Source organism: Halyomorpha halys, unplaced genomic scaffold, assembly GCF_000696795.3.
Source record: "Halyomorpha halys isolate HHAL.00 unplaced genomic scaffold, Hhal_1.1 Scaffold180.1, whole genome shotgun sequence".
In the NCBI taxonomy this organism is placed as follows: Eukaryota; Metazoa; Arthropoda; class Insecta; order Hemiptera; family Pentatomidae; genus Halyomorpha; species Halyomorpha halys.
In genome coordinates this window covers 113,750-137,330 of record NW_027107549.1, presented here as the reverse complement: position 1 = coordinate 137,330, position 23,581 = coordinate 113,750, and the positions used below count along the sequence as shown (strand labels likewise).

The following is a 23,581-nucleotide window of genomic DNA, read 5'->3' as shown; positions in this document are numbered from 1 at the left end:
ATATATTATATATGTGTGTGAAGTTGACCATAAAAATTTAAATATTTGAGGTTATAAGAAGATAATATATTGAAGATAATACCGCAACCCTGACCATCTTCAAATATTTAAAATTGACAATTGTACATAAATACCACAACTGATCTAACAATGATTAACCCATAACCAAGTTTTGAGTATTAAATAAAATCAGTTACATAATAAACCTTTTATTAAACTAATATAATTTCAATTGCAGAGGGGAAAAAACAACACAAAATACATAAACTGAATCACTAAAAAAAATGGCAGAAATAAAAGTTATAACAAAACATAAAATAATGTTAACTACATAAAATATAATTAGTTATATCTTTCTTCCCTAGGTCTCTTTAAAATAAGGGCAATATATTATTAATGCAAGATTACCTTTAAATTATTAAAAAATATTAAAACAATTTTCTTTACAATTCCTCTCATAAAACATATTTACATTTTCCCAATAAAGTTAACAATAAAAAAGATGGACAAAAAATAAAATAAGCTTTAGCAAAATCTAATTCAATTAGATTAAAATTATGTCATAAATTATTTTTTTAAGACAAACTGCAAGAGCTAAACAACTAAATAGATAACAGCTTTCTGCAATTTAGTTTTGAGCAAGGATTATCCGGTAATCAACCATGCTCAGTTACTTATCACCAATTAAATCCAGAGCAAAATCTATATTCTAAGATTTAATATTGATGAAGTTTATTACATAAGCAGAGTGACTTTTAAGATAATTACCACTAGCTCCTGGCCAGTAAAAAAAAATTGTTTAACACAGCTAACCTCTTAGACTCACACTACATGCAAGAATAATATTTTTTCAATATTTAACTCACTGACTACTAACTATTAAATTAATCAAATTTTAAGCTCTTGACTTGGAGGCCGACTTTAAACTATCACTTGATAGTCAACACATCATAGTTAATTTTTCCAAACGTCCATTATCCACACTAATAATTGAAAATGGTATTTAAGATAATTGACATTCAAGTAAAATCCTAAATGAAGACTTTCCCATAAAAAGATACCATGATTCTCTTAACTAATTAGATATTGGTACTTTTAGCTTACTGGTTTTCTCATTGTCATTTTCTTGAGAAGCAGCAGTCGGAGGTTCATCATCCTTTACTTCACCTGGTTCTGTACCTTCTGCTGGATTTATCTGAAAATACTATCTATTGCTTATTGATATCTTAACGTATTAATAAACATAAATGTTAGTTGTTTTACCTCAGAATTGAGATTGTTGGTCTCAGGAATAGCTGATTCAGTGATAGGCTCAGCAGGGGGTTCCTCCTGTTTAGTTTCAACTTCTTTTTTAATTTCTAAAGTCGGTAAATTGTCAGTTGTTGAATCACCATAAAGCCATTGCTCTTCGTTCATAGAATCTTCCTGATCAGCCATAATTAACAATTACATGAAATACTAACCAAGAAGCCGCTGAAAGAACAGAAGGTTCTGTTTACGTTGCCCTATTCAGTGTTGGCAATACACAAAACATTGGCTAATTTTATTTGTATTCTTTATTAGCAGTAGAATGATGTCGTTGAGGCCTTAACTATAATTTTAAGTTTAAAAAAATTAAAAAAAACATGAGAGTGGTGAGTCAAATTACTTGACTATTATAACATATGAAATACCGAAATTTTTACTCAACAAATACCTGCAGTGAAACAACATACTTTATTTTTTTCTAATTTTCATTTTATTCATTAAAATAATTATATTAAAAATGTAAGTAAAAAAATAACGATGAAATAAATAATTTTAAATCATATTAATAGTCTTGTAGTTGATTATCTCCGTGCCAAAGAGCTAATATTTAGAATGCCTTCAGATATTCAAAAAGTGCCTATCAATTAATTAATGACGAAATTCAAATACCATCAGAATAGAAAAAGTTGTTGTTAAAAATAATTAACAAATTATTAAAACTTAATCATAAGTAATATTTTCCCCTGATATTAAGTTGGAAAAAAGAACACATATATCATTGTTTTTGCTTTGAAAGTGACACATCTGAAATAAGAAAAAACAATAGTTTATTTTCAATTGCACATATTCCAAGCGTAACCATAGACTGGGTTTACGTTCTATAGAAGGGTGTCGCTAAGGGTTGTCACTTCTATTTAACTTGGTAATGGCTAATGAACATATCTGTGTGATATTTTTTTCATTCATCTGCCCATTTCTAATTTGCATCTTGACCAAGATTTGTTTTTCATGGAAATTGGGACTAATATCTTTGTCTGTTCAAAATAGGAGAGAAGGGCCAATCCTGTGCATTAACAACATATTCAAGAAAAATTAAAGACCAAAAATTCGTTTCTATACATGAACCTTAGGAAATTATTATTTCACCTCTGCGTCTCGTTGGAATTTTTTTTTTTTTTATCATTTGAGAGAACTTAACTGTAAGAGCTAGAAATAGCAACACTTAGTAGTTAAACTTTTACGTATGACGACTAGCTTAGTTACATTCAAACTAATATTTTCCAAAACCGAGCCTATATAAATTGCAATTTATAATTAAATCTTATATCTTATTAATCATTAAAATATGCTAACTTTAAAAATATTTTCTGCTTTTTCCTTCTGGGTTAGTAAGCCCCTTTCATTCTTCAAAACTTTTTCATTTATTATTAATTTATCAAATAAAGCAAAAGATTTCACAATGACAGTAACGGTGATCGTGATAGTAACTTTGTCGTGCATGCGCAGATAGTAGTCTAGCGAAATCGCAATCTGTTAATCTATACTGTAACTACTACAGCCACCACAACTGTTACGAGTGTTTTTGACCACCCACGTGGTCTCTTATCAACTATACTGGCATTCATTGATGTGTAGAGGGTTCCAAATAAGGAAGCGATTTTAAATATCTGTCAAATAAGTATACACTGACTTTAAGGCTTAAAATCGATGAGCACTTTGGAAACCATATTTCATACCATCAAGGGGTAAAGGCATTCTGGATCACCCCATGTTATTCAGTTCTCAGAAGAAGATAAGCGATCCCACACTGGAAAATATACGACTACACCACTGACTATATTGAAAAAATAATACAATCTGAGCCCTGTTTCATAATGAAAGCTAATATTATTAGTTCAAAATACAGGTATAGAAATAACGTGATAATTTCACTAATACTTTTTTTTTCATTATAGGGAGAACTATTAGTGATATTACAGAGGTTTAAAAATTCTAAAGTACAAATTACTATTGTACAAGTCAGTGTAATTGTATTAAGTTAAATCGACAAGACTAATTGTATTAGTTTGTACTTCATTATGAAACAGGGTCCTGAACTACAGAATACATGTAAATTACAATTATACATAATGATAAGAAATAGTTGACCGTGGATAAATTATATGAGGAAAAGATGGTTGGAGGTGCTGACAAATTATAACACAAATAAGTTGAAATGCCTTATTTAATTGTGCCAACGTTTCGGCCAGAATTTCTAACCTTCACCAGGACACAAAAACAAAGAACAAAATAACAACCAATGAATAAAAAAAAAAAACATAATATAAAAAAGTGAGTATAAACAGAATGACATAAAGTAAATAATTGTACAGAATGAAATTAATAAAATTAAAGTGATGAAAGGAGTGAGAAATAAAATGTATATATAGGTAATTGAATAAGTAGGTAAAATAACATATAAGGAAATAAAATAGAAGTTTTAAGTTATATAATGCATAGGGATATGAATATATTAGTTTATTAATAATTTAAAAATTAAAATTATGGAAAGAAATAATAAAATTGAGAGAAAGAAAATATATGTAACCATAATATTAGAACTTTCATAAATTCATTCGTTAACTCATTTACAAATTATTTTTATTTTACAAAATTTCAACTTATTTGTGTTATAATTTGACCCTCCCCCCCCCCAACCATCTTCTCATACAATTTTAGCAACGAGTAATACAATTAAATGAATATTCCCATAATTTGTTAAATGGGGGTTGGTCCTCTCTAGTATGGAAAAATAATAAATTTAATAACCTATAATTGCATAAATATATCATTTATTTATTAATAAATAAATGTTAATTAATTCTTAATTTAATGAACCACTCTTAACACGATAGGAATGGAATTTAATATAAAAAAACAGAAAAACAGAACCTATAAATCATCATCAAAAATATTACTCAGTGGTCTTGAGTAAATAAGATAAAATCTCTCAATAATAAACTTATTTATGATAGAAAATGTTCGTTATTATCCTTTTTAAATTGGATCCAGATTCTGCCTCCAGCGCTTCATTATTTAATTTCTTAGTTCAGTTTACAATCTTACTTTTAAGTGGTCAGTATTCAGTGAGTTTACCTTAATCCAAAAAAGGTTAGATACACTTTCCATGTACTAATATTATGCATTAAATAAGAAATTTCATATATGTAGGATTTGGGTATTGTCAACAAAATTTGATACATTTTGGTTTCTTACTGCACTATTTTGGTTTTTTTATTTACTGCACGAAAATCCGGTCTCTATTGATTGAATTATAAACAGTTTAATGTTCTCATTTACAAACTATCTAAACATCATCGTGATTGTAAGTATATTTTTTCAATAAATAAACGCAAACAAAAGGACTGATACACAATAAAGTAATTTCTGACAAACCACGCCTCTCACCGGTTTTTGTATTCTTGCAGATTGATATCTCAGATTACCATTTCCTAGGCACTTCTCGGGATGTAGCAAATAGTCATTTGGGATCAGTGTATTCTGACACTATTTTTTTTATTACATTTAATTACAGACTAATTCCTACTAATCAACTCCTCTTTCTGTACCTTTTCTTCTTTCGTAAGGTCCTACAGCTAGTTTCTGGAGGACTAATTATCACTTTGACGACCGTAGGCTAGTTCCCTACAGAGTGAAGAATCCTACCTGTGAGTATATACCGCCTGGCTCCAATAATAGTCATTCTGTTAGTTAATTTCCTAACCAGTTACCTCATCTGCATTGTTGAGGCCTCCTGGTGTAGAATACTTCAGAGCTTCATTGGAGTCAGAACTAATTAATAATACTCAGATACCTCGACGCTTTCTTTTACAATCCTCATCCACACATATTTCTACTAATAACAATATGATTTCATTAAATTATAAAATAATATATCTCCAACCATGCGGATTTGACGCTCACCCGGAGGATACTGTATTGTAACAGCAGTGAAACTAATGTCACGTTGAAGTCAGTTTACATGGTGACACTTTACAGCCACAGCAAAAACTGTCGCAACCACTTCAACGGTTAAACTTTATAGCAGTCACCTCATGACGTTAACTGCCATTGTAGTGGGCTACACCAGGAATATAGTGATAGTTGCAATAGTTGATACTTTATAGTCGCGACAGCATTTTTCGCAGCCATGGTATACAATTTATAGCAATTACTCTCATCTCACAACATTTACAGTCGTGGCAGTGCTGTAGTACTATCGGGTCTAACGTGATAAACGTTAGTTTCTGTCTGTAGTGTACCTGCTGTATCTTAAGGCCCGTTTATTTAAGATTTTTTCTTTATTAAAACTTATTTTAATCAACAAAAAAAAAAAAAACCTTGATACCCGACAAATGGCAAGTAACCAATAAAGATGCCCACAAATAGAAAAAGGTACAGGATCCTTGGTCTTGAGCATATTTTATAATTATTATAAAAGAATAATTATGAAATACGACATTTTCCTGTAAATCAAAATTAGTCCTTTATAACAACATAAATAATAAATAAATCTGTACCCCTACAGCCCATGAAGGGTCAAGGGTTCAGTACTTTGTAATGAAGCACTGTTACTAGACTAACGATTGTGCAAGGAGATGATTTGGTCAGAATCACGTTCGACCACCAGATTTTTCCCCCAATTAAGGGTACCCACTTAAAGAGGCTGGGTGGACCCTAGGAGGGGTTCCGAGCCCACAGAATTGATTCACGGCTACTGTAACAGAAGAAATAATTATCTGTCACGGCCGTATTCGAACTCGGGTCATTGGAGTAATTAGTACACTGAGCTATTCCGCTCTCTATTGAAACAAAATAGATCGCTATAACATGAAAATGTTATTGTAAAAACTTTGAAATTAATTATACTGAAACATTGCAATAAATGAATTTTACTGTTAGGATTCAATTTGGGCTGACGTACCACTTAACAATAAACTAAGAAATGTTAAAAAAAACACTCAAAAATGGACAAGTGCCTTAAGGGAAAACAGAAGAGAAGAAGTGGTTGTTGCAAGAGTAAGAATAGAACATTCCAAATTAACACACCTCCACTTAATCACAAAAGAGGACCAACCTACATGCCAAACCTGTCAGTGCCCATTATCGATAAAGCATATAATTGAAGAATGCTCATCATTTCGTCAAGCCTTCGAAAATAATAAAATTCCTCGTACAAGAGAATTGGCCCTTAAAGACACACCAGAAGCCATAGACAAAATAATAAAATTTCTGAAAGAAACTCAACTTTATACTAAAATATAATCCACCAATATCGACCAGTGTAAAAAGGAAATAGTCTACATTCAACTATCAAATGTCAAAGACAAGAAGATAAATAAAGTAAAAAGGGTGTAATAACCTAGATGTTGATAGCCCTGAATAAAAATCTAATCTAAATGAATTTTATTTGCAATAACAACTTAGGTTGCTATTATATGAAAATGTTATTGTAAAAACCTTAAAAAGTTTTAAAATAAATAGATGAGATTTAATGTTTTGATTAAAACATTACAAATAGTAAATCCTTGAGCATAATCAAGTAGAGGGGCTAGAGGGGGGGTTGTATTATATAGATGTATTTTTATTATATTGACATATCAGAAGAAAATGACACTTTTAAGAAGTGTTAAACCATAAAATAACAAATATGATTCGTAATAATTCAAGGAATCTTTTATTTTTGTATAAAAAGGTAGAGATGTGTTGTCTTCACTGCTTGCTACTAGTAGCTGTCAACATGATGCTTGTAATGGAGTTGGTGATAATTCGTCAGCTGACAGTTCGAGTCAGGGCGTAAAACGATGTATTTCTCAACTTACGCTTTAACCATATCTAAACCATTTATTAGTCAATACTGAAAGAAATGTTCTGACAGTCTTCCCCGTCCCTAAACTTGCCAAAACATTTATTGATGCCCCTTTATCAGCCCATATCATGTCATGATAAGGCATATGCAAATTGAAAAAGAGGAATGAAAGGGGGATTTGAAACTATTTTGGATTACTCAGTGAAGGTAAAATTCGAATTTCAATATAAAAATATATTTTTTTGTATCTTTTATTATTAACGATTGACCTACTAGTCTTATCTCCACATATTTGACTAATTAACTTCGAAATTAATATTCAGAACAATAAAAAGTAATTAGTATGATAATTGAATTCAGTTTTCAATTATTAATTAAATGACATCCTTATGCTTCAGTATTGCTTGCCCCTGATTAATCGACTGAGCTACACAAACATTGGAGAGGAAGAAATTTTTAAGAGCTAGAGTGTTTTCCAAACCTTCATTTAAAAATGAAGGAGGAGAAACATCTCCACAAGGTTTTCTTCTATTAAAGCTTTTTAAACATTAGCTTCTTATTTTTTCATAATTACTACTTTTTCTCTCTGCCTTCAATTGCATTATTTACTTCCTTTTTTTATATCTTTATGATTGTTAATGGCTTCTTTTATATATACTTTCATTTCATTCTTGCATCAATAATTTATGAGTATGAAGCTTGTTATTTTATTCAGTTGTCTAATTTTTATTTTATCAAGAACGGATCATTTTATAAAATCTCTCTTTCCCTAGTGAAATCAGCTCTTCACAATGAATATAATGAGAAAACTTCGTGGTACCGCAGCAGGTGTTACAATGCTCGAAGATACTAACATCAACACTCAACATGCAGCCCTTGGGTTGATGCATTTGAAAAAACTTTTTTCTGAATATAGTCATCTTTCTCAATCACTTTCAGAAAAAGAGAGAGATGATAAACTATACAATATGTTACCTTTATTTTGTAAGGTAGGTTATCCTTTATATCTCTATTGGCTTTAGTAACATATACCACTGTTTATTATTTACTACTTCTTAATCTTCTTTAAGGTCTTTGGAAATTCTCCTTCGGCAGATATGTTGGATAAATTTCGAGATATAGCAGCATTCTGCAAACAAGTTTCTAAGTTGATGGTGTCTGAAATAAGAAAAAGGGCTTCTAATCAGTCTACTGAGATGGCCAGTTGTGCGATTGCCAAGTTTTTGGAAATCGAAAGCTCGGAAGAGTCAAGTAATGGTTGGATGTTATTATCTACACTTAATCTGTTGGCTGCTGCAGGGAATCCTCTAGTCCAAGTAGGTTTTTATCTTTAATTTTCTTTTAAAATCTGGTTATTCAAATCTCCATGACAGTAAATTAAAATATAAGATATATAGTAATGTCATCAGTAAATTTTATAAATAGTAATGTTATACAAAATTTTTTATATGTTTTGTTTTTAATTTGAATTGATACTTTTATATTCTCATTTTAAATATATTAAAATACTTTATTACAATACTTTTTTTTTTAAAATATAGATAGATGGAAAATAAATTTTATTATAGTATTGTGTGTCTTCAGAATAACTGTAATTTAAAATTATAAGAGTAAACATCTAACCGTAAGCTGAAGTAATTATAATAGCTCAGTTAAACTATATCATAATACAAAATAAAGTAAAACTATATTCAAAAATTAATAATTGAATTAAAGAACATAAAATAATCAATTAATTAATCCTGAACTCTTCTGTATATACACACACATATAAATATTAACATATACTTATATACACCAATGTACATAGATACATGTCTACATTTATACACATACCAAAAATAAGAAATTAAAAATATAAATCAGGAATATGCAGAATATCAAAATAATATATTTCCTTTCTAATTTTTGTTCTATTCTTAAAATATACTTTTTCTGATACAAGTTTTAGTGATATTAGATTTTTTATGTTCTTGTTGGATTTAAGTATATGCTTACCTCCTATGTCATGGCAGTATCTAATTAAGTTGCCTTACTTTATTAACATTAGGCATTTTTATTGCTAGAACTGAACAAATTTTACATCCTTAACTTCAATTATTCTATCATTTTTTTCTTAGATCTTATAATGTGAAATTTTAACTGTTTTGAAGTTATTCATGATGATTAGTTGAATTAAGTAAATATTACAATTAATATAATTTTTCATATAATTACTTTTGTAGCATTTTTTTTTTTACTTCTAAATTAGTATTTTTGTTGTTTTCTTAAAAGGTTTTAGAGAAAATAAGCTGTTTGTTTTTTTTGTGTCCTGCCCACTGCTTGAGGAATTAGCCTTGTAGTAATATATTCATGCTTGTAATGATTGCATAGCTGTCTCAATATTCTATTTTTATTCAACATTTGCATGTGGTGAATAAATTAAAATATTTTAGAATATATAAATTGAAATATTTTAGAATGAACAAAATAACAAAATATATTGGACAAAGATAACTTTTTGGGACTTAGTTATAACTGTATAGTCAGATATTAGATTTCTATTCAGAGGAAGTTAGCACATTATTATTTTGTTTATTTATGGATAACCAAATAGGTTCGAACATTTAAAAAAAAAGAAAAAAGTTGTCTATTATAAGAAGTTATTTTTACATTTTTTCTGTTACTATCTATTCATTTTCAGTTAAATTCTGTTATTGTTACTGGTATGTGTTCACTATATTGTCGAATTATATTTTACTGAATTTAATTTTGAGATGTATTTGACGTTCAGTTTTGATGCAGTATTTCTTTTAAAATTTAAAACATTAATTTTTTTAATTCATATTTTACACCACACTCCTTCCCAAAAAAGGTTCAACTTTATAATATAAAATTATAGTGATCTGTAGTTTCTATTAATTTTTTTATTAATAAAACTCTTAACATATTATTATTTTTTGTTCTCAATTTATGTATAAAAACACAGCCGATGTTTCTGAGTACTCTGTACTCAGGGACTGTCACACTGTACTACAAAGATATTTGGCTTGTTAAGTATTCCCTTTTAGTCTAAGATATTTTTTTTTAGAACATTGACAAAATATTATTATTTTACATTACAAAATAATATAATTATTTACAAATTACATTAGTATTTGAATTTTTAAAAGCATATCGCCTTCTTTATAAATTATAACTCCTCTTTGATTTTGATTTTTTTTTTTTACTTTTATCATGCCATGGGTGTTGATGACTTTTTATGTATAAATTGAGAAAAAAATAAATAAATAAAAAATAAAGTATTTTGGATTTTCGTTAATAAACTATTTTTTTCAGAAAGTGCAAATCATTATATTTTATTTCAATGTTCCATGCTGATTCCTTAGAGGGAGAAACAACTTTCTTTTAATTACTAATTGGACTTATTTTGATAATAACAATTTTGTTTTATCCTTTTTTAGTCATTAATTTAATAACTTGTTATTTATTTCAGTATTAGAATTAGTACATATTTTATTTGATAATTGTTATTTGCCTACATTTTTTATAGCATCACTTTATTTTTCTAATATAATAATAGCAATAATTGAAATGCTGAATGTTAATAGGGCCTTTCTCTTGGGTTAAATGAGTTATTATGACTATAGGGCATTCTATTTGGTGTATCCCATCATTGGATGGAGGGAGGAACATTCTTTGCATGAGTGAAAGCATTCGGATTTGAACTCAGCAGTTTTAGAACACTGCACGTTAAATTTACCCTTAAGACCGTTTCAGCATACAGCAAACCACTGTTCGAAAGGGAGAATGGGGAATGAGGAAATTTTAAAAACATTAAACTTTTTTTAAAACCTTTGTAGCGGGATTAGCATTACTTTTTTAAATAATAATTAAATAAATTAATAAATATTTCAAATTAAAAAATTTTTTGTCTTTTTTGACGAATAAGTACATCTTTTCTGAACTATTAAGTATAGATGTGAGGTGAAGGGTTTGCTGAGCAAGAAAAAAAAATTGAAAAGAGGTTATAATGAAGCAAACAAATAATTTTTATGAATGGAATATGGTCCGGGTGCGGTAAAAAAAAACTCAAATAGTATAATTCTATTATTTGAGTTTTTTTTTACCGCACCCAGACCATATTCCATTCATTTATACATACAGTCAATCAATAATCTTCAAGTAATTTTTATGTTTATTTCTTTATTTACATGATTACTGTCTTATTTTTAATAACTTTTTTTATCATTTGTTTTGATTAATTCTTACCTCTTCAGTATTATATTTTATCTTCTATTAATTAGTATTGTCTACTATCTAATAAATTTATTGTTATGTATATTTTCAAGTTTGTTTGTTATAATTTTCTTTTTCTCTGAATTAAGGTTGTTATCTCGTTTTTGTTTTTCAGCCCCGATGAAAGCATTTTCTCTTCATGAAAAGATTTTAGATAAATAAGAGATTAAAATTTATTTTACTTAAATACATCGCATTCATATATCACAGCATCATGAATACCCCTAATATTTGTACTAAAAATATAAAAGAAAAATAAGAAAATAAAATAAATAAATAAAAAGGACGAAGAAAATTAAACCATCTATCCTATCATAAATCCGTACCTACTCTAATATAAGTATAATATATAATTATATTATAGTAGTTATTATAATATAACTACATTATAACATAAGTCAAGTTAACAAGTTTTTAACTTCTTCACAGTAGGTACAGAAATGATAAGGTGACTACTTCTAATAAAATAAAATGAAAAAGAAAAATGAATTAAAGATAATTAACAAGAAGGAGTAGTTAATGTTTATATACATATTTAAAAGTTTTAAATGAAAATTATAACCATCAAATGTAAAAATAAAAAAATAATTATTAGTGAAAACAGAAGTAAGCAAGGCATGTGGATTGATTAAAAAATCCGAATTTATCATTTTTAGCAGTGCTTGAGAACTGCTTAATGGAAAAAAGTATAACAGTTTTTTTTTTTTCAATTTCCCAAAAGTTGGTTCTTTCCCAAAATAACTACCCTTTTAACATTCAGCAATTCAGTTGCTCTAATTTTCATTTGTTATTGTTGCTCTAATGTTCAGTTCAGTTTTATAGGTCAACTATTTTTTGAGGGGGGAAGAAATTATTCTTTTGTTATCATTTAGGTTATGACTGCTGTATCCTTACCTTCAACTCTAGTCAAATGTCTCTATCTCTTTTTCGATTTGCCGGAAATGGTAAATCCTGATGTTTCTGACGAAAGTAGTGAGTTTACACCCAGGGAAAGGAGGATCCTCCTCCAAAAAATATTTGTTCAGGTAACTTAAAGTTAAATTTTATTATATTATATTTTTATGAGTTATTAGTAACAGTTATAAGTTATTAATTATTGACATAACTCCTAGGTATTAGTTCGCCTTTGTAGTCACATCGAGCCTGCAGAAGAACTCTCACAAAAAAATGATCTTACTCTCTTGTTCTCCGCCATCACCAGCTGGTGCCCACCACATAATGTTCATTGGAGGAAGTCTGCTGCAGAAGTTTTGATGACTTTGTCTAGGCATGGACTGTCTCCGTCCGTTGTCGCCTATATTCACAGTATGTATTATTTCTAAAGAAATCATATCTATTTAAAAGTATTGCCTTTGTTTATGAATTTAATTTGGAAGAAATTATATTTTTTGAAATCCACCTCATAAAAGGTTTATGAAAAACTTTATTCCTTTAATGCACCAAAAACTATTAATATTTAACAATTTATATAGGTTCCCCATTAATGTATTTTAAATTATTTTTAATAAAAGTATTGTTACGATTGCCATGGTAAGATAAAAACATGGCGATATCTGCGTAGATAAAAGGGATTATGGGGAAAAACAAAAACACGAGCGATAGGTTTAGATGAGTGGGCTTTGGTTTTGTGAAGGGGAATCTTCAGCACGTCCTGGATAAGAGAGTTGTGGCAGTACATCGTTAGAGATTATATCTTTATAATTCTAGAGATACAGTGACGGGAAAGGAAATATCGGACAACCTTGTGTTCTACCAGGAGTACACCCAAAGACTACATGGGGTTTGAACTAAATTTTATTTTAATATCACTTTTATATTCCTTTGTGCAGTAATGTAAATAATAGTTGATAAGGTTAATCATTTAAGTTAAAGTTAAGTCAACCTATGAGTTCTCATTGTTTTATTAATTGATATGAATTATTTTCTTTCCTTTTTCATTCTGTGTACATATAGTTCTTCTGTTCATTCTTATGCATGTACACTGCTTTCAACTTGTTAATTTTACCTATGTTTTTTATTAAGTTTACTTAATATTTCGATAATTCAACAGGTGGAAGGTAACACCCCTAGGTTTTCTGTTATCTACATGTAAAGGTATTCGCCAGTGGTTATAATTCGATTATTATTTATATAAGGGTATATTGTGGGCATATTGTTTCGGGGTTTTCATTATTTCCAAGGAAAATATACCATGGCGCCTAAGGAGGGTTGGGGCATAGGTCCCAGTGCGCTCGGTTCAGAACTTTGTGGGTTCGATTCCCACCTGAGGCAGTTAATATTTATTTTTGACTGGTCCTGAAAAATGAATCTTGACACTCCCACCTTGGTGTTTGTACGTGGCAGCAACTCAGGTAGCCGCCAGGGGTTGGCAAAAAGGACCAGGAGACCCATTTGCCGGACTTGTTCCCCCCACCAAATACCAATACCCTGGTTTATCTAAGAAATCTAATCTCCTGTCATTAGTAATTTTGACCCCAAGATATTAGTACACATCAACCTTTTCCAGATTCCTTGTTTCCTAGTACCACTTTTAGACACAACCATATACTTGGATTTGGTTTGGTTAGTGGTCCTTCCTTTTGGCTCAGAGCTTCCTCCCATTCTTTTAGGACTTCTTACAGTAAAGGTCCACTGAATCAAATTATTGTTCTTTTATAATAAACTTCTTGCAATTTAAGGAATGAACAAAGGATATTCTTCTATAAAATAGTTTGATTATAATTGACATTTTATATTATTATTTTTTAAAGCAGTTATTTTTCTTACTTTGCAGGTAAAGGTTGCATGGCCCTGTGCCTCGAAAACATGCAGAGGGGTCAAGACCTATCTCCTTTAGAAATTGTTGAGATGTTTGTCGCAGTTTTTTGTTTCTTGAAAGATTCGAGTGAAGTTTCTCAAACTTTATTGGAAGACTTCAGAACCTGCCAGGGATATACATTTTTAAATGACTTCCTCCTCAAGTAAGTTTCACTCTTAAGCTGTCAAAACATTATTTTATGACATACATTTATGCTGTCTTTATTTTATAACATACATTTATACAGCCTTTTGGCTTTTCTTTGCGATTCCATTTATAATTTTTTTTCTTTTAATTTTTGCTTAGTAAACTCCTTCAAAAGGACAGTTTTAGTCATTATCCTTCTCTTCACTTTAGAAATAAATTTTGTTTAAACTGCTTAGAGTTTTTTTTTAATTCAGCCTTATTACAGATCTGCAGCAAATAGATAACTGCCAATAATCGTTTCAGCATTGTAAGCATTGTCGTTTTTGAGGAAGAGTGATCAATGAATCAGTGACAGCGCTTCAGACTGAAGCAACCAAGTTTCATTATATATAGGGATAGAGATAAAATTGGTTTCCATTTATTTAGTTTTTGACTTATTAAAGAAATTTACTCAGAAGTATTGTATTAGATTATAATGTTTTATTAAATACAAAGTTAAGCAAAACTAATTAAACTATCTGAAAGAAAGATGGATGTGGGTGCGGTTAACATAACTCAAATAGTAATTAAACTATTTAATGTGAGCCATTATTTCGCCCCACTATGCAGGGCTTTCTGTGTGAAGGAAGGCGAAATAATGTATGGTTCATTCACAAAAGATAAGGTTTTAATATTATATAGGGATAGAGATCAAATCGGTTCATATTTATATAGTTTTTGAGTTATTAGAAAAATTTGCTGAGAAGGATTTTACCTTATTCTTTCGCTTTCCATCATTGAGAAAGCCCTGATAGTAATTAAACTATTTAATGTGAGCCATCGTTTCGCCCCACTATGCAGGGCTTTCTGTGTGAAGAAGGCGAAATAATGTATGGTTCATTCACAAAAGATAAGATTTTAATATTATATAGGGATAGAGATCAAATTGGTTCATATTTATATAGTTTTTGAGTAATTTCGAAAAATTTGCTCAGAAGGAATTAACCTTATTCTTTCGCTTTCCATCATTGAGAAAGCTCTGATAGTAATTAAACTATTTATTGTGAGCCATCGTTTCGTCCCACTTTGTAGGGCTTCATCAGGACTGAAAAAGGTACAAATTTACTACAGTTAATTTATAATTTTCACTCTACATCTTATTTTTATTTTATTTTACTTTTTTAATTTTTATATAAATTTTCACATATTTTAAATAATTTTTAGCTATGCCTTAGTTTACTTTTGTTTCATGTTATCTATTATCTTACTTTGTTACATTATTTTAGTTGTTGGTATCTATTTTAGTCCTGCTAAAGCCCTGCAAAGTAGGATGAAACGTTGGCTTACAATAAATAGTTTAATTTACTATTTGAGTTATTTTGACCCCGCTCAGACTGTCTTCCTTTCATATATCGCACACGGTCAATCAACGATCTTCTTGTAGGGGTATTCATGATCTTTGGTTTAACATGTTAAATGGAAAAACTCATGTTAAATCGAAAAAAATTGCCTTCTTTTAACGTGGTAAAACGAAATAACATTTGACATGGCTGAGAGTCTGTTACTTGGTCTGTTAAATGGAGAATGAGGTCACACAATAGACTAGTTGAGATCACCGCCATTTTTGTTGTTGTGACAGCTCAGTTCTTTCGTGTGTTTGTGGTATTCATATCCCTGTTTAATAACCAGAATGGATAATTTTAATGATACATTTGAGAGAAAAAAACAGTAAAAAAAACAATGTAATTTCATTCTTACTATCTGAAAATTTGCAAACGCTCGCCAGAAAAAAATCTCACTATATGAACCATGTAATTATTCTTAGGGGACATATGTCCCAGAATAAAGTTATTTTTTCATTTCATTTCATAAGCTAAACTTTCACACAAATTCCACTTTTCACTCACTGTAGGCATGTTGTAATTAATTACTTAAATCAAAACTGAAGTAAACAATAACATGAGGGTCTGGAAGGAAGGTTATAAACATAAAGGCTTATACAAGCTGCTGAGAAAATCCGCTAGGGGCTCTTATGCATTTAACATTTAACATGACTTTAAATAGGGCTGCTCATAATCCTATACTTATAACATTTAACATGGTAAAACATTTAACATTTAACACAACATCATGAATAACCCTTATGAAATATTTCTTAAGTTTTAAAAGGGTTATATCTTTTCAAACTTTATTAAGTTTAAACCAAATGGATCTTTGAACTTACCGCTTTCATTTCTTACATTTCTTTAGACTCGAAGGTGAAAAGTCTGTGGAGGCTGGAGAAGCTATGAGAAATTTAGTTTTAATGATACCATCGCTAGCAATGTGTGGACAGACGGAACTAAAGCCCAGTCAGGCCAGTAGTGGATCCCTGTTCCAGATGCCTGCGTTTGTCTTACCTCAACCTTCTGGTAAAGGTAATAGAAATTTAACGTTTTAAGAATGAATAACCTCATTTTTAATTAATAGTTGATATTTATATATAAATAATTTTAGTTATTTGTATTTTATGTATATTGTTTCAGTATTGTTTTATTTGTTATTTTAAATCAAAAAGCAAGCTAACCAGTTTTCATTGTCTAAAATAAATAGGCTATTCCAAATAAAGAAGATGGCAGCGTCCTTCCGAAGTAGTTTGTGTTTGTTGGGTTGTTTGTGTTTGAGGACATGGATTGAAATTTTTCAACTTTTGTTGTTTCTATGTAGTAATTATGGAAAAGAAATAATCAAAGAAGAAATGGAAGAAAGTAACAATTATCAATAGACTATTTACATCGTGGATTATAGAAAGTGAAGCAGAGCGATTGTGCTGCAATCGATTATTTTTGGATCGATCAGTGGAATGATCAGAACATTGAAGATAGAAGAGAGGAAACGGGTACTCTTGATTTTCCTGGCTTGGGGATGGTGGCACCATTCCTGCCGTGTTGAGAAGATGGAATCAATTTTTTTGTTATTTTTCTGCTATAATTATATTAACAGTAAATTTTTCAAAAAATAGAAGGGAGGATAATTATCAAGGTAAAATCTACTTCAGAAATCATTAATAGAAACTCAAAACGGTTGAGCTGCAATCGATGTTTGCGTCACCTATTAAAGGTTGGTAACGGACAAAGCAAGCGAGGAATCTTGGTTTGGATCCCTGGTGGAGAGGACATCTTCTGGAGTGCTGACTACCCTTTGTCTACTGTCAATGGTAACATTTTAGAAGGAGACATCAAGTATCAACAGTCAACCAAGGAAGAACATATAATTGGTTACTTTACTGAATATCAGATTTAAATAGATTTGTAAAAGTAGTCACTCCCTGAAATAGAGACGATGTTTATTGATTTACCCAAATAAAATTCTCATATCTATTTAATATTTAGTTTATTTCTTTTAACCTTTTTTGTTTCAAGCTTTATTTTAGATCTGAGAATAAGAAAGCAAGTTAATTTTTATAATTTATTTTTATAAATTTTAAATATTACAATATCTTTATGGCGCTTCTAATATTACACATTTTTAATTATAATTTTTTATTAAAAGTATTTAGCATAATTAATATTTTCAGGTTCAAGTGTGAGAAATATTCAAGCTTTTTTGGTGCTTCAATCTTTGTTTTTGAAATGCACTTCTCGGACCTTGTGCTCTATCATACTCGATGCTATTTCTAGCGTCTATCATGCTGATAATGCCAATTATTTTATTTTGGAAAGCCAACACACGCTACCTCAGTTTGCTGAGAAAATTCACCTCAAAGCTGCGGATATTCAGGTTAATTTTGATTTTAATAATGTTTATGCCAAGATTCAGTATCTCTTTTTTGAATGCCCAAATTCATTTAGAAAATCTTTTGTTTTTAGGAAAAGTTTTTTAAATTACTGGAAATGATAGTATTTCATTTAAATTTCGTTCCTTGTAAAGAGCTGATATCTCTTTCAATCCTGCTCAAAGGACAAAATTCTGTGTCTTGCAGTATAATTTGTATGCAGACCTTGTTAAATATTCTAAAGTAAGTATTTTCTCATCTATCATCTCTCATATGAATTCACATTGCCTCTATTGCTTTTTATTACATGTGATATATCCGACTGGAAGAATTTCTTGGCTTCCTTGTTTTACCTCTGCGTAAAAAAAATATCCTGGGCTTTGCGTGAATAGTGCTTATAAATATTGGTTATTATGGGGTATAGTCGAGAGGGAAATTAAAATAGGGTTGCTTGGTTGTCTAACGAACGAAGAACCAGAAAATATATAATATTTAGGGCCGGTTGTACCAGCCCAGTTTAAACTACAACTAGTCAAATCTTAGGTAAACACTGTAATTATTAGTTATGCCAGAAAAGTTAACCTTAAATCTGGCAGTAAACTTTACCGGCAATGATAACTGGTTTAACTGAATCATAGAGAAAATCTACAGTCAAGTTAACCTTACAAGTAACCTTCCATTTTTTTTTTTTTTGGCTCAAGTCCTCCATTGAGGACCTATACAGCCCAATATTGATGAGCCCAGTTGGGAATCGAACCCACAACCTTCTGAACCAAGCGCTCTGGGACCCTCGCCCTAGCCTACTCAGCTATCAGGTCCTCAACCTTCCATAGTTCCAACTGGATCTGTTATCTAGCGAAGATGTGTTGTATTATTCCGTTTCTTTCTAAATTCAATAAAATGGATTTGATCAAGATAGATGATTTGACTGACGACAAAGAATTAGTTGCTTAATGAAAAAGGTATTTCATTGTTTGTTCTAATAAATTATGATTCACTGATTCAAAATTAATCAGAAATAAGTCGCTAAGTTACCAGGGTTTTACTAAACTCTGACAAATCTTACTCTTACCAGAGATTGGTGCAACCGGCCTTTAGTGTGATTCTTGTTGTTAAAGGTAAACAATATTAATACAATAGAAAATACAAAGCAAAAGATATGTTATAAAAAGAAGATAGTCTGGTTACAGTCAAAGAAAAATCTGATCAAATTTTAGTAATCTTCATCGGGTCTAAATTAAATAAGTATGGATAGTAAAAAGTTGATTCAAACATTCAATTTCAATTCAAACAAGACAAAGAGAAAAAGTAATATAAATAGATGAATATAAAATTTATAACGGATTGTCTTGTAGCAGCCTGGGCTTCAGTCTTCAGGATGAGGTTGGGTTTCTCAAGTTGTATGGTACTGCTCCTTTAACTAGGAGTGGAATAGTATGAACCGTTTTTTGATGAAATCGTCTAATGATTCCATTTGTAATTCCTGATGCAATTGGCCATGTTTTATTGGATTGTGTTATGACATTTTTGTGTAATAAAATTTAATATGTATACTGTACTTTTTAAATTATACAGTCATTTTTTTATGAAATGTAATTATTTTAGGCACAATGCTGTATTCAAAGATGCTTATCGAGAAGTTGGAATTTTAGAGGTATTCGTTAGCTGTCTTCAAAGATACCAAAATCTTCTTAAAGAAAAGCAAGCAGCTGAAGAAAAAGGGATTGGTTTGTATTTCTTATGAAGGTTTTTTTTTTTTTATATGCTAAATTATTTTATATTTTTGTTTATTTGCCTTTTTCCTATTTGCAGAATATAACATTGGGAAAGATCATGAAAAACTTGGATGTTTGGTGATAGAAGCTCTTACTATGCTGTTGAATGGTAATACGAATAATGCTAATGTTTTTCGTGAGAGTGGAGGAGCCAAGTGTACGCTCACTCTGGTCCCTTTTGCTGATTCGAGATACCAGGCCCTAGGTAATGAATTTCATAGCGATTCTAACCGCTGTTAGTTTAACTTTAATTTAAAATCTAGAATAATCAGAAATGACTTTGTCTTTCCACGAAGTCCAAAGCTTATAAAGTAGTGTCCCTGATAAGCTGGAAATATTTTGAACTTATCAAATCATCAAAGAATAACACTAAGGTTATTTTTGTGTAGAAATTGTTAAGTAATAAAATAAAACAATTGGAGAAGATGGTCGAGGGGTGCGGTCAGCAAAAAAACATAAATAAACAAAAATTATTTATTTATCCCGAAGTTTTCATCAGGGTTATAGAACAAAAGTGATAATGACCATCATTTATAGAAATATAAAATCGAAAAGAAATAATATACAAACAAATTTGGAATTATACAAAATATTGAATTGAATAATACAAAATAATAATAATAATTTTAATAATAATTAAAAAGTTGGATTTGTTAAAAATTAAGAAAGATCGACTAATCATGGAGAAATTGGTGTGGTACTACAATAATGGTTTGAAATTTAAATAAGCCACAATATTTCTTTCTTGGCCTCCTGTTCACTAATAAAAATTTTTTTAGATCTTCTCCCTTTAGTACTAGATATTCTTCCTAAGAAGTAAGTTTGTGAGATATAGTGGAAGTAATTAATTGTACGAAATTGTTACTTTTCATAATTGGTTATAAGGACTAGATCTCAAGAAATTCTTGTGAGCAGGAGGCAAAGAGAGGAATACTATAGCTTCTTTAGATTTTAAACCATTTCCGTAATAGCACACATGAATCCAATTTTTATTGAAGATCTCAATAAAGGACCTATTTAATGTCTATCGGTAACTGACTATCTTATCAACTACTATCTACTTAAGCCGTCATCGGTTGCTTGGTCGATTTTAAAACGGATGGTCACGCAAGCGACTTTTTCTCACATCTCTTATTTAGATCTCAAACATATTTTTTAAAATATGAATTTTTGATTTAGATTAGGTTTATTTAAGCATAACAAAAAGACGTATAAAAAAAAATTAATCTGGTACTAGAGCAAACTAGTTTTAAAATATTCTAAAAAGCAATATTTTAAGCTAGGCAAAGTTATAAAAAGAATGAAAATAACACTAATCTTTAAAAAAATGCTCAGTCTGAAGAAATCTCTTGTGCACAACTGCTGCAAGTGAACACCATATAACTGGGACACATCGGTGTTTTACACTGGTGGCAATTCTTTTTTGTTTAGATTGCCTGAATATAACCCAGAAATTTACAAAAAATAGTATTCATACGGTGCAGCGATGGAGTCAAAACATAAAAAGACAAATTTTTGTTATAAGGACCACCCTAACACACTTATAGTATTGAAATAAAATTCATAGTAAATTATATGTGCCTAATGAAGTTTCTACTTCTTCAAATCTACGTTTCCCTAGTTCTGCTAATGTTTTCCCTTGAGGATAATACATTTTTTTATGTATCCCTGACAGTATATTGTCAGGGAAAGAGGGCTGGACGCTTAACCGTGCTGCTAAGTGTGGTGGGGGGGCTGAGGTATAGAAGGAAGATACTGTGAACTACAGATTCCAGGAAAATGAGAACCACAGTCTCCCACTAGCAGCACCCAGGCCCAAAAAAACGATGTATATGAGAGAAATTCTCATGCAGTGACCAATGACGGGTTAATTTATTGTTATGAATATTTCCAAGTTTGTTTATTATTATTTTCTTTTTCTCTGAATTAAGGTTGTTATCTCAGTTTGTTTTTCAGCCCTGATGAAGACCTAAAATTCAGACCGTACCTCCAACCATCTTCTCCTCAGACCTATTTAATGATATGGTAGAGTTACTAACCTTCAATTCTTTACCAATGCTGATTGGTCATAAGGATAGTTATAATGAATATATTGATTTGCTATAATGACTGAATATGCCTAGTCTCTTGGAGGTCGTTACAAACAATATTTTGTGTACCATTAATTTTTTATACCATTTTCACTACTAAATTTCTCAAGTTTGGTTGAGTATACAACTTGAGTGTTCCGTAGCAATCTAGTGTATTAAGATGGCATTACTTAATGAATTAAGTTTTACTCTCTCTCTCCTTCAAATTAAGTTTTTCTTTATTTATAAAATTTTAATATAGTTATATATTTTTAGGAATTATTAGGGAATTAATAATGAATGGCGGAGGTGATGAAGATATGGGGACACTCTTGGCGATGATAAACTCTTCGCCAGCAGACGCTCTGACCTTGAAGGGTCATATCTTAAAGGTGTGTAATTTATCAAATTTAGAATTCACAATTACAATACAATTTATCAAATATTTCTGCATATTATTAATATTAAGTTTAATTTAGCTTATTTTTGTATTTCGCTCTTCACAATAAGCTCCAAAAAACGTTTTGTAATTAGCCGGTTGTTAACTCTAGGTTTAATATTGAATTGCTACAATTTTATAAATAGCATTAAAGTTTAATTACATTTTTTTTATTTGCATTCTTTTCTTTAGAACTTTTGTTTACTTTAGAAGTTAAACTAGTTTGGAATTATCTCTCAGTATTTTATTTCATCTTATTTAATTGTTAACAATCTAACCAAAACAAGTGAGCTATCATTCTGTAATTTTTTTTTTAATATCCATGTTTCTTATTTTAGTTTATCTTAAAGGACTATTATTTTACTTTATATACATTATTTCATTTACTTTGTTTTTATTATCTGTATATGTTTTCAATTGTTAGCTTCTCCAGTTATTTTTTATATTTGAGCCATTTTATTTTTCTTTGGAGCATGAGTATGCTCCTTGCTGCTTATTGCCCTTGCTAGTAACACTAGAGTTATAGCGGCCCTTCCTGGCAACACTGAAGTTAAAGTTTATTGGAGTTACGTCTCACTTTGTTATATTTTTATTTGTAATATAAATGTGTTCTTTTTAAGTGTTAGTTATGCTTGGTGCTTATTAGTGTAAGTTTCGTATTTCTACATTGGTGACTAAGATATGAATTCAAGTATGACGAAACCGGAGGAAGGTGAACCACATGTGAGCATTAAATTACTGAAATTTTTCAACGTAGAGGCATAGTTCAATATTGCGAACATAAAATCTATGTCTACCAAACTCAGTTATATAATTTCTACATAAGAACTGGAACAAATAAGCAAAGTTTCAGATGTTTTATAAAACACCGTTACTCATAATCATGATAACCTCAAGACAACTGTTAAGGGCCGCCCATAGCTCAGTGGTTAAGACAGAGTCTTACCAATTTGATGTTTATTGGTGGTGCCGGTTCGAATCCGGCCTGGGACGTTGACTTTTTTCATTGCGTGGCGGTCCCACAAAATGAAGAACTTCGACCCCCAACCATGGTTAGGCAGTATAGGACTCCAATGGGAGTCTTGGCCGGAAAAAAAAAAAAAAAAAAAAAGACAACTGTTATTGAAAGATTTTTAACAGATGAAGAAAAATTAAAAAAATTATTACGAACAAGTGAGAGGTAACTCCTTCAAACTTTAACCTCAGTGTTGCCAGCAAGGACTGTCACAGGGGGCTCTTAAAAGACT

General features: G+C 30.1%; 2 protein-coding genes across 7 annotated transcripts in view; one reads left to right on the top strand and one right to left on the bottom strand.

Moving 5' to 3' along the window:
- Nucleotides 1-1,668, bottom strand: part of Fip1 (Factor interacting with poly(A) polymerase 1) — a 22,247-nt gene extending 20,579 nt beyond the window's left edge. For 2 of the 5 annotated variants that reach the window (XM_014418148.3, XM_014418151.3), the window contains exons 1-2: nucleotides 1,264-1,668; nucleotides 1,105-1,204 (exon numbers count right to left, since the gene is read on the bottom strand). In XM_014418148.3, coding sequence (XP_014273634.1) covers nucleotides 1,105-1,204; nucleotides 1,264-1,437 — 274 coding nt within the window. In that variant the 5' untranslated portion in view covers nucleotides 1,438-1,668. The remainder of the gene's footprint in view (nucleotides 1-1,104; nucleotides 1,205-1,263) is intronic. The other 3 variants (XM_014418150.3, XM_014418149.3, XM_014418152.3) reach the window with 3 other exon arrangements.
- Nucleotides 1,669-7,161: 5,493 nt separating this feature from the next.
- The window catches only part of bchs (WD repeat and FYVE domain containing 3 bchs), a 90,389-nt gene continuing 73,969 nt past the window's right edge, over nucleotides 7,162-23,581 (top strand). For both annotated transcript variants that reach the window (XM_014418138.3, XM_014418137.3), the window contains exons 1-12: nucleotides 7,162-7,303; nucleotides 7,870-8,085; nucleotides 8,167-8,412; nucleotides 12,247-12,399; nucleotides 12,487-12,679; nucleotides 14,148-14,334; nucleotides 16,548-16,714; nucleotides 17,854-18,056; nucleotides 18,146-18,294; nucleotides 19,657-19,778; nucleotides 19,864-20,031; nucleotides 22,172-22,287. In XM_014418138.3, coding sequence (XP_014273624.1) covers nucleotides 7,888-8,085; nucleotides 8,167-8,412; nucleotides 12,247-12,399; nucleotides 12,487-12,679; nucleotides 14,148-14,334; nucleotides 16,548-16,714; nucleotides 17,854-18,056; nucleotides 18,146-18,294; nucleotides 19,657-19,778; nucleotides 19,864-20,031; nucleotides 22,172-22,287 — 1,902 coding nt within the window. In that variant the 5' untranslated portion in view covers nucleotides 7,162-7,303; nucleotides 7,870-7,887. The remainder of the gene's footprint in view (nucleotides 7,304-7,869; nucleotides 8,086-8,166; nucleotides 8,413-12,246; nucleotides 12,400-12,486; nucleotides 12,680-14,147; nucleotides 14,335-16,547; nucleotides 16,715-17,853; nucleotides 18,057-18,145; nucleotides 18,295-19,656; nucleotides 19,779-19,863; nucleotides 20,032-22,171; nucleotides 22,288-23,581) is intronic.